This window comes from Bombus huntii, chromosome 12, assembly GCF_024542735.1.
Source record: "Bombus huntii isolate Logan2020A chromosome 12, iyBomHunt1.1, whole genome shotgun sequence".
Classification (NCBI taxonomy): Eukaryota; Metazoa; Arthropoda; class Insecta; order Hymenoptera; family Apidae; genus Bombus; species Bombus huntii.
This window is the reverse complement of record NC_066249.1, coordinates 11045349-11059668: the sequence shown is the minus strand read 5'-3', so window position 1 is coordinate 11059668 and position 14320 is coordinate 11045349. Positions and strand designations below refer to the sequence as shown.

The 14320-nt window shown below is 43.7% G+C and overlaps 1 protein-coding gene across 5 annotated transcripts in view; it reads right to left on the bottom strand.

Moving 5' to 3' along the window:
• Positions 1 to 14084, bottom strand: part of LOC126871971 (homeobox protein homothorax) — a 503672-nt gene extending 489588 nt beyond the window's left edge. For 2 of the 5 annotated variants that reach the window (XM_050631391.1, XM_050631395.1), the window contains exon 1: positions 11905 to 14081. In XM_050631391.1, the coding sequence (XP_050487348.1) occupies positions 11905 to 11919 (15 nt within the window). In that variant the 5' untranslated portion in view covers positions 11920 to 14081. Of the gene's footprint in view, positions 1 to 11904 lie in introns of all 5 variants that reach the window. The other 3 variants (XM_050631394.1, XM_050631392.1, XM_050631393.1) reach the window with 3 other exon arrangements.
• Positions 14085 to 14320: the final 236 nt, after the last annotated feature.

Here is a 14320-nt window from a genome sequence, read left to right as displayed (position 1 = left end):
ATTTCCATTTAATAGAAAACAGAGACACAGCGCAATTAACTATTCGTATTCAATTCAATGAATTTCTGTCGATTGAATTCATATATCCGAACGTGAACTTCTGTTAATTAATCATAAATGTACCCAGGCTACGTTATATATTCGCGACCTGTAGATTTTATGTGACGCTATAATATACAAATAGGAAAGAAAGAATAAGCCAAAATTTATTTTTGATAAATATTCCTTATTATCACCCGTTAGATGACTGTGACCACAGATTGGAAAATTATACATTGGAAAATTATATTTCAAGCAAATATGAAACATCAAGCACGCATGGATATTTTAGCGTATCGACTGTATGTGAACGACAAATTCTAAACAATAGAGAGGACCAATAAATTTCTACTATATAAACTACTTATTTTGATGATAACTAAAAATAAGTAGAAGTTTACTATACTCGAGATTTCCGTGTCACCTGCGATAACTGACCCGATAAAGTCTCCCCTGATAGTCAATTAAAGATGTACTACATACTCATTCCTCTATCGATGTAAGTCATTTTTACTACCGATACATCGATACCATTACACCCAAACATAATCATCCAACTATCGCAGGATCGATAGAAATCGATGATGGTGCTGCAGTACGTATCATCGTGTGCAGATCGTTTAATATACTCATGGACTGTTTCTGTTTCGTCGGAAGCGCGTACGCGAGCTTTGAAATACCACTTCGCGGAAGCGGCTACTCCTCCATTATCAGCCATCATTATTATCCCGCCTTAGCGGCTCGCGATAATCGCGATAAGTTCGCGTAGATTAAGATATCGAGATGAACGTAAGTGAACGTTCTAACGAAAAACGAGCAACATTGTTTGTTAATACGCTTTTAATTAGTAAAGGCACGAATGAACAGCAACAGCGAGGCACCTTTATCTCTGGCTTATCTAAGCAACGCTCGACTTTGATACAGTTTTATGAAACTTACGATTCGACGAGTGTCAGTGACAAATAATTGAAGGATAAAGTCGAATGTCACAGGTTAAGGCGGTCGTAAACTTTAACGAACCGGATCCATCGATTTCGCGCTATTAATGCATTAAATATAGAAGACTCGACCGTCCTTGTTCCGAGTGCCATAGCCATGGAATGCTGGTTGTTCCGCGCAAAAATAGGCGGAATTTATTTCCGCTCTCCGCGAGACAACCGTCGTCAAACGGGGAGGTGTACGCGCAATCGAAAATACACCGGGTTACAGAAATACCGAGGGGGACACTTGGGAATTTATTGCGAAACCTCTTCTGCGTTTCTGTCTGCGTCTTTTTTTACTCTTCTTTTTATTCTCCTTACATCTATCTATTTTATCACCTTTTTTCTTTCTCTTTTAGCTTATCATTGGACTGGACGTAAGTAGAATATACGTAAGTAGAATGAGTAATCAATATTGATGGACCAAGAAGAGAGGTGATAGAGTAGGGGATAGTACAAGATGGCTAGAAAGCGAAAGCAACGCACGATCAAGCAATTCGAGGTGCAAGTGGAATGAGTGGAGCGAACCTTTAGACGATAGCGACGCGCGTGAAATATGAATTTCGTAAGCGTGCGTGGTACGTGGCGTGTGCGGAATCGTTGAAATTTGATCGAGTGGAAGGCGCTTCGCTGGAATCGTATTTTGAGAGGAATTCGCGGAGAAAATTAAGACATGGCGAGATCGGGACGTTAGCATGAATTAAAGATTCCGTTCGCTAAAATAAATTAACGATCAAATAAATCAAAGGGAATTTAGAAACCTGGCCGCTGAAACATAATGGAGCTTCCAGAAGTCGGAGTCGATTACGGGGAAGATCAGCGTTGAACGTTAAACGGAGAATCGTGCGAGGGAATTACTTAACTTGCCAGTAAATGACGTGCTATTCGAGCGCAAAAAATCGAGGAAGTTTCTGAATATCGGCAAACGAGCTTGTGCGAGAAACGAACGTGAAACGGACGAGACAGCGAAACGTCGGCCAGCAAGTTTCCTCGAGTTTGTATCGAAGATATCTCGATCGTGGAACGATCAGGAACAAGGAAGCCAATGATTTTTCTTGACTCGTCGCGGCATGTACCTTGTCACGATATCGCGGAAACGAAAGCAAGGCGATTATTATTGCTAATTACGTGGCTCGACCGTCAAGTTTGAGAGCTGGTAATTTCGCGACGGAAAGAAAAACGACGAAATAAAGGAAGAAAGGAGAGAAGAAGAAGATGGAAAAGAAGAAAAAAGGAAGGTTAAAGAGAAAATGAAAGAGGGGATGAACGACGGTTGTTCTTCGGCTATCGTGATTTCGAAAGGAATATGGTTTACACGGTAAATCGCGAATCTTTGATCGCAAGCGTTAGCAAAAATGACATGGAAACGTTGAAAAAGTTCTATTTCGTGCGCTTTCAATTTGACTAGTACTATCGATCGAATGTGTTACAGACCGGAGTACAAAATATTTCGTGCAGGACGGAACGAGCCATCTGATTTCACCGCATTATCGTAAAAACAACGCCAGTCGTCCGGTTTGCGATCGAGTGGAGCAAACTCGAAACGATATTTCCTTAGTTCCTTGACCGTTTCCTTAAGTGCATTTTTGATATAAGAGAAACAGAGTGATACGTATAATATATTTTGATATTTCCATTCGTAAGAAGAATTCCTACGCATACTACGTCATAGATGCATGATTTATCCATCTTCGAAGTTGGATTTTTTAATCGAAGTTAAAGATATGCATAATTACTACGTCGTTGATCGTAAAATGTTACGAGGACTCTGTTAGCAGCACCAAGAATCCCGTTTCATAAAAGAAACTACATAAAATATGAGGAAAACGAATCTGAATCGATCTATACGTAGCTTTCCATTCTCGCCGAAATTCATGAAATACGGCAAGCTGCAAAGGAAAATGAATTCGATCGTCAGAAAAGGATAAAGAAAAAACGACTAACGTCTAATAATACAGCATGGAGAGCAAAGCTATGAAGATATCACTAGTCGATCGTATAGAATATCTTAAACGGGAGAGAGAGCAACGGAGGACGCGGTAACTTCAAGCCTTGATCGCAATGGAGCAATACCGGGTTCCACGATTTTATTTCCTACGAAGAACTTGAAAGATAGCACAACTTTTTAGCTAAATTACCCGCTGTTATGATCAACGCTTGTTCCTTTATTTTTTCGTAATAAAATTGAAAGGATAATTTCTTGGTTGGCGATTGTTAGCGTGAAAGAAAAAAACGCTGCGAGTCGATTCGCGACTCGAGATGCAGAAGTTTATCTGGCGTTAACGTAGAAATGTTTTCACGCGGTAATTCCGCCGATGTAAAACGACGCTGAATGCCTGGAGGCGAATTATTTGGCATGAATTTCCACGGTGCGCAGCTGCAGCCGCGATGAAATATTCATAACGCGATTGAAGAGCTTACTTTTCTGAGCCGCGCTCGATTCGACAAATGCGCATAGCGGGAAATTTTAACGATACTCGATAAGAGAGGTAGAAAAATAAGAAAATAAGACGAGTTATTGCAAATGGGTAAAGGCTGCCCGATGCTCGTTATTAGTGCACTACGTTTGCGTTGCGACAGCGTTGATTGAGGATAGGCATTTGCATATTTCTTTGTTTCCCGGATCAAAACGTCTTTCGAGGGTGACGTAATTTTCTTAGTACATAGATGACTATCGCGTACCTATACTAAACGGTAGAATCTCTATAAACACGTGTTATAGTAAGTAGATATTACTAAAATATCTAAAAATATGATCGAAGAAATACATCAAATCATCATTAGTTCTTGATAGACAGAAGAACACTGGGAACGCGAAACAGCGTACACTAACATATCATACGCATTACATGTTAGGAAACTCGATGAAACGTTTAGAAGCACGAAGAGATTCTCGAATATGTTAGATTCCCGAGAAATTCTAAAAAATAAGAATCCTTGGATCGGAAACGTAGAGACGATTTCACCGCAAGAATCTATCAAAAGAATATCACGTACACCAATGAATAACGTTAATATAGCCTACGTGTCGTTAGAAATTCGACAAAGATAACAAAACGCAAAAATTTTCTCCTTTGTAGGTACTTGAAATTCCTAAGAAATTCGGAAGAAACGATCGCTCTTACATGCAAGAATCATCAGACAGGATTTCACCGTTGGAATTTAGGAAGAAAACGTCGTGTACACCTAAAAACATCATACACCGCTATATCGTACGTGTAATGTTATTACATTTGATCGAAATTTATAAATACGAGAAACCGACAAATATTGACACGTAAGAAAATAGATGATACGTTAGAAAGTAGATACTGAAATACATTTGTTTATTTTATAGAATGGGAGCAGATACATAAGCGGATACATAAGGAATTGCGAAAATCGACTGGTTTCGACTCGCAAACACATCGAGTATGGAATTCACATTAGAATGGTCGATACGAGGCATACGGAACCGATCGATCGGATCGACCGGTTCGAGGATTCACCGTGGTCCGAGAAACGTGGCTCATTTGCAAGCGGATAGGTCAAGGCGAGTGTGCTTAAACGCCACGGTATAAATCACCGGGGACGAAGTAAGGGGGCGAGCAGGGGCACGACGCGGAAGACGCGTGTGCACCCTCTCTTTCACGATCAATACGGTGAACGCGCGCGCGCGGCTGCTCGCGATTATAGACACGACCGGAAATATAAATCGACGAAAATCCATCGGGAATGGCGGATCACCCAGCCAGAGGACCTAGAAAATTAGCCGGTGATCGACGAGCAGCCGCCGGCGAATTTTTCGAACCGACGAGGTAAACACCAATAACCCGATCGCGGTCCTTCTCCCCCTCTTACTTCCCTCGCCCTTCTCTCTGTATGGTTTCATACCCTTCACGTCGAAATCAATTTCAAAATGGTATAAACGCGCCGGCAAGAAACATCGAAGCCATTCCCATTTGGCTATTAATCTCGTATGGCCGTGAAAAAAATTTTCATCGCCAGTAAGCGGAGGGATTTTGAGAACTCTGGATAATAACGTAACGCTCCAAGCTTTTTTCAGTGTACTCGCTGTTAAGTTCATTCAATTATTTAAATATTTCTGTTCACGCAAATGTTATGCTTTCGAGTTTGTGTGCGATAAAAAGGCTTAATAATAAGAAGAAACAATAATTTGTTTAAATGAACAGTACGTGGAAATAAACGTTAAACTTTGAACTTAAAATTTTAATGACGGATAAAAAGTGTATTTTTAGTTACGTTAGAAATGAGGATGTATTCGTAGAAGAAAGTTACTGTTCCCATAAATACGTTTTCGTATAAATAGTGAATTAGAGTATTATACACACTGTTACGATATCAATAATCATTATCAGTAACCATTATGTATGCGCTATGAAATTGTTGATAATATGAAAATGCAAGAAAGAAAAGTTTGTCCGACTGAAAATGTTTGCACGTTGCTGAAGTTTAGTCAGAATTGAAAAAAGATAAAAACGGGTTCCGTTGGACGGAAATATTTCGAAAGGTGGTCGTATGGTGTGCTGGTGTCCTATATTAACGTGCAGGCTACCCTGCGGGTCGTCGACATGACATGAGCTTACAGGCTTAGTTGCAATGCTTGTATAAACTTCTGGCCGACGCTAATGCGATGAAACGTAATGTAAAATAGATATTCGAACGCCTCGGAGAAGTGGTTGTAGTTCGCGACGATGATGGCGCGGTGGATTAATCGAATCATGGCCGATGAGTGAGGTTTTCCAACACTTTTACTTCCACCAATCCAATTTAAATTTCATTCGTCTTCTAATCGCACGAAGAAATATAAAAAAAATCCACGCGACAGAAAGAAACGAAATAAAAACAACCACTAAACGTACGATTTTCAAAACTCTTGATAGTTAAATCTAATACTTTCACGCACAACAGGATTATTCTAAGAAATCTTAAAAATCGAGAGGTTTGCAAGTTGCGGATATTCGCGACGTAGCCTAACTTTGCAACGCGTGGCGAAACGACAGATTTCAGAGCGCGATCGTTCGGGCAATTTGCTCAAATCGATAGCGGCTCGGGCCACGTTCCACAAGTAAATCGATTATTAATCGCGCCACGCTCTCGGAGAAATTTATACGGGGCCAGAAACCAGTTGTGAATAGAGCCTAAAGGACGCGGTTATCGAGTACGTTTGGCTCGCAGAAACATGGCTGAGATTCCAGGACGAAGAAAGAAGTCGTGAGGAGAGGAGGGAGGCGAGGAGAAAGAAAGAGAGAGAAAGGGCCCGGCGACTGTTCGTTACTTTCTGATTGATGTCGACATTTGGAAAACATTGCGACGTACAAGCACGCATCGGGACAACGCCATGTGCCTCGCCTATCTTAAGGGCGCATCGTGCATCGTCCGCTTTATCGCGCGCTCTTTTTCAACGAGCTCGTCGATTTTAGCCCTCGAATCGCTCCAAGATTCGGCGATACCACCACTACGACCCTGCTGGACGAAACTGGGCTTAGATTAAAACGTCTTACGAAGATGCTCGAAATAATTGGAAGCGCGAAAGAGTGCGGTAAATTGGAAATCGATTAATCGAGCTTTTTGTCTTTGTCATAGAGACGACTATCGCGAGACATTGGTATTTTTCTCTGCGGAATACGTACAGATACGTTCTTAAGAATTGAATAATTATATGTAAAAAAGTGTAGGATGCGCTTTCTCCGACGATACCGTTTAGACAATTAAGCAAAATATCTAAATTTTTATATGCGTATTTCATGGCAATAAAGACTGGCCTAAATATTCTATAAATTATGAACGCTTCCAATTTCAAGAATACCGTCTGTAATGAAAAGATTGCAGAATAAAAGTGGAGCAATTTCGTCTCGCTTTGAGATAGCAATGAAGCATGTCTATCTCGCAACGAAGATTGTGGCATAATGAAAAAACATGGCTGATTACTCGAAAGTAATCAGTACCTACGATTAAGAAATTTTGACATATATCAGTACAGAACTGAAATTGAGAATGAAGCAAGAACTGGATTAGAATTACAAGTACGTACAGGTACAATTCCAAGGAAGGGGCATTATTCAAGCTGACGCCCGTTGATGTTTAGAACCGAACATGCTACAGAACGCAATATTCTTAATTTTCCCGCGACCTGAATATTTTTTCGACGGTGAAAACAAACGACAGGACGGTGTATACATCTGCTGGAATATTTTCTGGCATCCAAGCAAGACACATGGAAGCAGACGATATTTAGAGACCCCCACTAAATTTCACTCCGAAATAACCAGTCAGGCGACAGAAATCCCTCGATAACTTTCTTTTTCAACAGCCGAACGTTTTCCTCCGACCCGTATACCGTTACCAGAAGGGGGTCCGTCGAAAAACCTACAGAAACCTGGCGAAAAAAGAAAAAAGGAGGACAAAAAAATATCGCCTGGTCGAGGGCAGCGAATGGAACGCGCGAGAAATCGATACGACTTTAATCCACAGGCTAAAGGCCGATATCCGCGGCGATCGGGAGAGCGAAAGTGATTGATGGATACCCATAAATACATAATCACGGTTCGTTCGCCACCGCGTGGACAAAAATCCGCGCTCGTCGCAGCTATTCACCGAACCTTGGAATTTTTAATCCCGAAAACGCTCGGCACACCGGCGCGCACCGATTCGCCAAAACACGAAATTCACGAACATATTGACGAAACACTTTCGAAATTCCCCTCTGGCTGGCGATTTTTTCCAGAAACAACCAAAAGGGGAAAGAGAAAGAAAGGGGAAAAAAAAGAGAATTCATTTCGTCGGAACGTCGTAAGTCTCGTGCGCATTAATCACGGCAACAGCGTCGCTGCCACGACTTGAGGAAGCATACGCAATAAAATTACCGACGAACTGGTTTAATATGACAGGATAAGCTCGATAGACCCGGATGCAACGCACGAATTGCGTTTACGCGGTATTCGGAGCTCGGCGATGGAACGAAAAGAGCGATTCGCACGCGAAACCTGTGCATGCACGCATCTTGGTATCTTAGCAATTTCGAGCAAGGAGCAGTGAAGGAAAATTGAGCGGTAAAACGTGCACAGCCATAAGATAAGCGATTGAGACGCCACGTCGATGCACCGTGTTATTTCGTACAACCAGCCAATCCGCGGCTCTCATTATTTCCACGCTCGCCCGACTCGCAATTAAACGCACAGAAGCCTCCCCTTCTGCTTCCGTCCTCCGTGTCGACATCACCATCGCGATTTTTATCGTTTCTTGCGTTCTTCTCGATGGCAAAGTTAGTTTAACCGTTACAATCGTACTTTAACAATACGTAAAACATCTGATTAGACATTCGGATACCGTGAATTCGATGCATCTTTTAGCATTTTTTGTCGACATTTTTTTGAATTTCAAAGATATTTGGGTCGTCGGTTGTGTAGCAAAAGTCGATGGCTGATGGAAGAGGAGATTTCATCGAATGTTTCGATCGCTAGTTCGAAGTGGATCATTTTTCGCGATTCGAAAGACAAACAGATTGCGTAACAGAGTTGCAATGATGTTTGAGCTAGAGTGTACTCTCTCGTGTACACTCGATGCTATGGTAGTTTTTTTCTGGTATCGATCAGGGTCGCGGTTTGACGGATATAAGTGGCAACGTGGTGTGTACGGCTTAATTAAAGTTAGTGGAGGCGGTCAGTGATGACCAAGATGGCGGCGGACAAGTCGAAAATATATATTTCCTTTTAACAGTGTTCGAAACGAAAGACGAATACAGTAATACAAATGTCGAATTGAATTTTGACTCGAATCGACTTGAATTTTTACTAAATGTTCCAAGCTGTGATCATATTACGGGTTATGAAAGGTTTATGAAGCACGAATGCGTCAGAGAGATTAATAAAGAACGTTCCTTCTACTCGTACTTGGAATATCGGTGCGCCTTCTAGGTGAAGTTTTCTATCGAATTAATATATTAGAATGCTGGATACATAATTCAGACCGGAACACATCAAACATACTTTTGCTCAAATAATATTTCTGAATAATGTACGACTAATCGAAACGCCTCAAGGTAACATTTGCAATATTAACAAATCGTTCGCTCGTACTTTACGGAAACTAACCTCACCTTGCTCGCGTATACATGAGAATTCATTCGTCTCCTCGTCCACGAAATTGCTCAGACAAAACCGGCTGTGTCCGATGTCGAATTTCGAATTATGCATTCGAGACGACTCACTGCCGCTTTTTCCAAACGCCACTGTTCAAACTATGATCTATTATCGATACGTGGCACAAATTTTTGATTAATATTCACTTTTCGAAGAACCCTGGCATTCACAAAGCGAGCCACACAAATATTACACAATAAATATCGATCGCCGTTTCAAATATTCGAAACGTGTCGAATTTCTCGAAGGCGTCCGATTTCTGAACCACTTTTACGTAAGACGATATTTCGTACAAAGCAATTTTGCGCAAAAACGCTGGATAAAAGGGGGAAATTATGGAGCGATAGCGTTAAAAAGGAAATATTTAGCTCGATAAGCAACGTCTACTGATTGGACACATGGAAAATCGACAGAAGCACTTTGTCGAGATACGATACTGACAGGGAAGAGGAGACCGACGGTAGAATCTGAACGAGAGGTAAGTTCCGTCACTTGAAAATCGACCGGCACGCGAGCAATCGTCGCTTATCGACGATCTCGTAAAGCTCTTTATCGACACCGATACCGTTTTCACTTGGCCGTGTCCGATAAAACCGTAATCGTCGCTGGAATTTGAGAAACGTCAGAGAAAATCTGACCGATTAACCCTTTACAAGAGTAGTAACATTATGCTAGACGAAATCATGACACGATGATCGACTAGACGTACCCGCTGATAAATTTTATCTCGACATCTGGTGCTATCGTTCTAAGGGAAACCTTTTATTTCTTAACGATAGCCATTTTCGTGCGTTAAACGCTGCATGAATGGAACGTTAATGAAATACTCGCAGACGAACTTGGATGTCTTTCTTCCAAAGAGTTCTTCAAATTGTACTATTATCTCGGAATATTCATTTCAACAAATGGGAATTTATGGAATAGATTAAACCGCGGTTCAGATTTTGCTCCAGGTATCCTACTGGTTATTTTCCGGTATTCTCACTAAAAGTAATATTTCATGATGAAAGAAATTTCTACCAATTATAGGCCACGGAACGATACTTTAAACTTTAGCTCAAAAATTCTCCACGTTATTTTCTCTAATTTTCACTCAAAATAAAATTTCGCTATCAAACAAAGTTCTATCATATAGGTTTAAATCTCGCAGGAAAAATTCTACCGATTATCTCCACTAATTTTCCTTGAAAATAAAATGTCACAACGATGGAAGGTTCTATCAGATTGGTTAAAATTTTGTCGCGAAAATTCCACTAATTATTTCCACTAATTTTCACTAAAAATAAGATCTCACGATAGAAGAAACTTCTCGTAAATCACGGTGGAAATTTTACTCCAAAAATCCTATGGTTTTCACTGATTTTCCCTAAAAATACGGTTCTATAGCGAAGGAAATTCCTACGTTCCTTGAAAAGGTTCGAGAGGTTTCCCATAGGGAGACATAAAAGTCGAGGTATAAAAGGAGAGGACATCTGGCAGAGTGGACGCAGTTTCACGTCCGACGGACAGTGAAGACCAGCGCCAGCCAGAGTTTCGAGACTGCCGCCAAGTGAAAATCAAGGGGAATACTATCCACAGCGAGCAATGGGTCGGAATGATCGTCGCGTGAACAAAATTCCAGTCGACGACAAGAATCGTAATCAATTCCTCGAACGGCGGCTATCCGCGGGCGTCCAACAGACGCTCTCACATATCGATTCGTGCATCTCGATGGCATGTCAATCCAGCCGTGCACGATATTCACGTAAAATGATAATTTCGGGTTGTCTACCTCGAGAGAGTTTCTCTGGAACGGACCACTTGAACACGGATTCCGGATCGACGACACTACACTTGCACGCGACCCGTTTTGCTCGACAAACGACAGATTTTCCTAGTTTCTCCTAAATATACTGTTTGTCTCGCGAGTATTACCAATTTCTAAGCAATTACGATTTTCTACTCCGTCAGCGATATTCAAGAAATTTTGTCGATTTCACTGCTACAACGGAGATATACGTGGAAAGAGTCGGGAATAAAATTACACGCTTATGAATCGATCCCTCGAGACGCCCTTCGAGTGCTGCTACCTACCACGATTTTGCCTACGTGAACCTACTGAGCCTCGAGCTTCGAAGTTGCTCGATTACATCGAAGCCCCAGTTAAACAACAAAGTCCTATCGAGACCAGTTCGAGTAGCGCAGGAATCGTCTGGCCAGAGTATCGACGCGTACGATACGACGCGTACGATACGACGCGTCCAAAACAGCAAGCGTCCTGTTGCCGGTTACGAACTCGTTTTAACCCGATCTATGGACCACTTTCACGGGATTCTGCGAGTGCACCTCGAAACCTACACTGTCACGTCTCTTACAAACGAATATCCTATGCCCAAACGGTTACGTCACAAGGTAAATCTATCTGGACGCTACGCTATACGAAAGATTTATAGTCCCTTGAGCGTCGAAATCTCCGGTCGATCGCTAGGGTAAGGTCGTAGCCGCGCGCCTATTGGCGGCCAACGATTTTCAAGTTCATGCGTATTGCGGCTATTATTTAGATACCTACATAGCGAACACCTAGAATCGTACGGAACTATAAATCACATTACGCAAGGCAACAATTATCCACGAATCGCGTACCGCGGTTCACTCGCGAGCTCTTTTTATTCCTAACCACGCACCTAAGTTTTTCATCGAGTTCTGATCGAGTAGGTAAATACGCGTGATCTGAACATAGTAAAATCATCGATAAATCGACGTACCCTTGGCTGCGCCATGAACGCCCTGGCCGCGCCGGGGAACTCTGCGTGCTGAGCCACCGTAGCGGCTGTATTTTCCCACAGTATAAGCAAGTAACCTCGAACACTTCACACACACTGGTTTCCCCACTTTTCGATTCGCCTTATCGGGGCGATCGGTTTGCCCGTTTCCCGTTCGTCACACTCAGAGGACTCGCGGATTATTGCCTTCGTCGAATGCACAGAACGACCAAGAGAGAACGACGCTAGACCGTCGCCAGCAAACGTCCGTTCTCGAGTAATTCGCTATCGGCTTCCAAATTTCTGTTTCTTCCTCGTGCTTCGTCACGTCACGATAATGGATCGCAGTATTGTCCAACGATGAAACGCGGCCGACGGTTTGCAATAAAACGGGCCCACAGCACTTGGCGATTGTTCTACTGCACTTTAACCACTATTAACGTGTGCTGTTGGCTCCGTCGGTCCTCGACGATCCCCGGATCCGAGTCGACCGGCGACACGAGAAACTGTATGATGGCGAGAAATCGGGGCGAGCGTCAGCAGAGCTCAGCACGCGCGATTGAACGCTGCAGCAGGACTACGGCTACGGCCGGACACACGTGCTTCCTCATCGTCGCGGTCACACCGCCGGATGTTCCGTTGATACTCACAAACCAAAACAAGCACCCACGGAGCGTGTCTCTTCGTAGCGTCAGTTTCGCCACATTATACGCTCGAGTTAGTCCGCTTTTTCCAACACGTGGTCTTTCATAGATTCTCTGTTCGACGCTATTATTTATGTTAAGTTTGCGGATATTCGACGATAGTGTGGAATAAGTTTCTCTTGGTCGACGATATCAAAGACGGATAAATGAAACTTCACCGATATACGACACGAAACAACAGATTATTTCTGTTTCCCGACGGACAAGATTCACGATCACGTTTCTACTGAAAACTGATTTGTATCACCACGACGTATCACTTGATCTCTAGTTGTCACGGATATTATCGCTGTTGCTGCTGCGTCGCTGCTGTCTGCTCAGAATCGACACACGGTTTATCACGTCGGCCGTCGGAGAGCAATTCTCGGCTGCACTGATTATTATTGTTTTCACAGATAAAACGACACGGGTAAACACCGGAAAGATTTGCATACGTCACTGCCGGAACACGTTTACATCCTTCGTTACGATGTAGTCGTTGGAGTATTGGCGCGAAATCAAGGCTGTCGTTGGAGTTTCATTCCAACGAAAGGAGATAGGGAAATCGAGCGGAGCACACGGGCGGACGGCTTAACTCGCGTGGCCGTTGATCGCGCGCGCGTCACACTGTTGCTTCAAAACTTGTGCACGAAACAAAGAAATCAAGATATCTGCCCGATATGCGGATAATATTACTTTCGCGATAATTCTGTCGGACGATGACGACGGGCTGTCGTTGAATTGGTCAAGCAGAAAGGTTCTCGTGCATAGATCGCACAAGCGCGACAAACAACAGTCCACTGTGGTTAAATCGGATGATTCGTGGTAGCCGAGTTCGTTCGTCGTCTCGTATTCGCGCGACACGAACGAAAAGTCGAGCGTCGGTGGTGCGGCGGTATCGGCGTTGTAACGATGTATCTCTCTCTCTCTTTGTTTGCGAATACTGCGATACCGCGCGCCAAATTACATATCTGTGGTTGCCCGTTGTTTTACGATGATAAACGAATAGACACACCGAGCGATTCGCGGTTCGTACCAGCGGCAATATCCTCCACGCGACAAGGTGGAGAAACGGTGCGGAATACGCGTTGTCGACGGAGAGTTCGCGGCGGAAGAAGAAGCGCGTTCCTCCTCGCGGCGATTACTGAACGAACGAACCGGTCACGCAGAGGAGTGAGAGAAGAGGTGACGCGCGAGAGAGCTGTCCGCGAGACGGCGTCCGACCCACCTCCCTTACCGTAACTACTACTGCGTGTGCCACTCGTAACTCCGGCGGACAGAAGGTGGAAGGTTGGTGTATATGTTGCGCGCGGGCCGGCAGGCAAAGGCAACCACGGGAATATGCGTGTTTCGAGTTCTTCCCCCACGAAAAAGCACCGGGTAGATCCACGGGTAAGAGAAGAGCAGAGCGAGCGAGCGAGCGTGGAGAGCAGCGCCTAGCGCGGTTTTAGATCCTGCGCCGTCCGCAGTCGTTCGCTAACTGTCAATCAGCGCCGTGCTACACGAAGGAGTGGGAGGCGCGCAGTCACGCCCATCGAACGCGGCCAATGCGTCCTCTGGTCCCGCCCATCTCCCTACCACCGGCCCACGAAAGTAGCGCCGCGCCGGCGAAACCGTGAACCACGGGATTCTCCGCCATCGCTACACCACTACCAACGAGACCGCCGACGGACGACGACGACGACGAACGAGACGAGAGGCCGACGAACACGAGGACGAGGACGACGCTGTCGTAC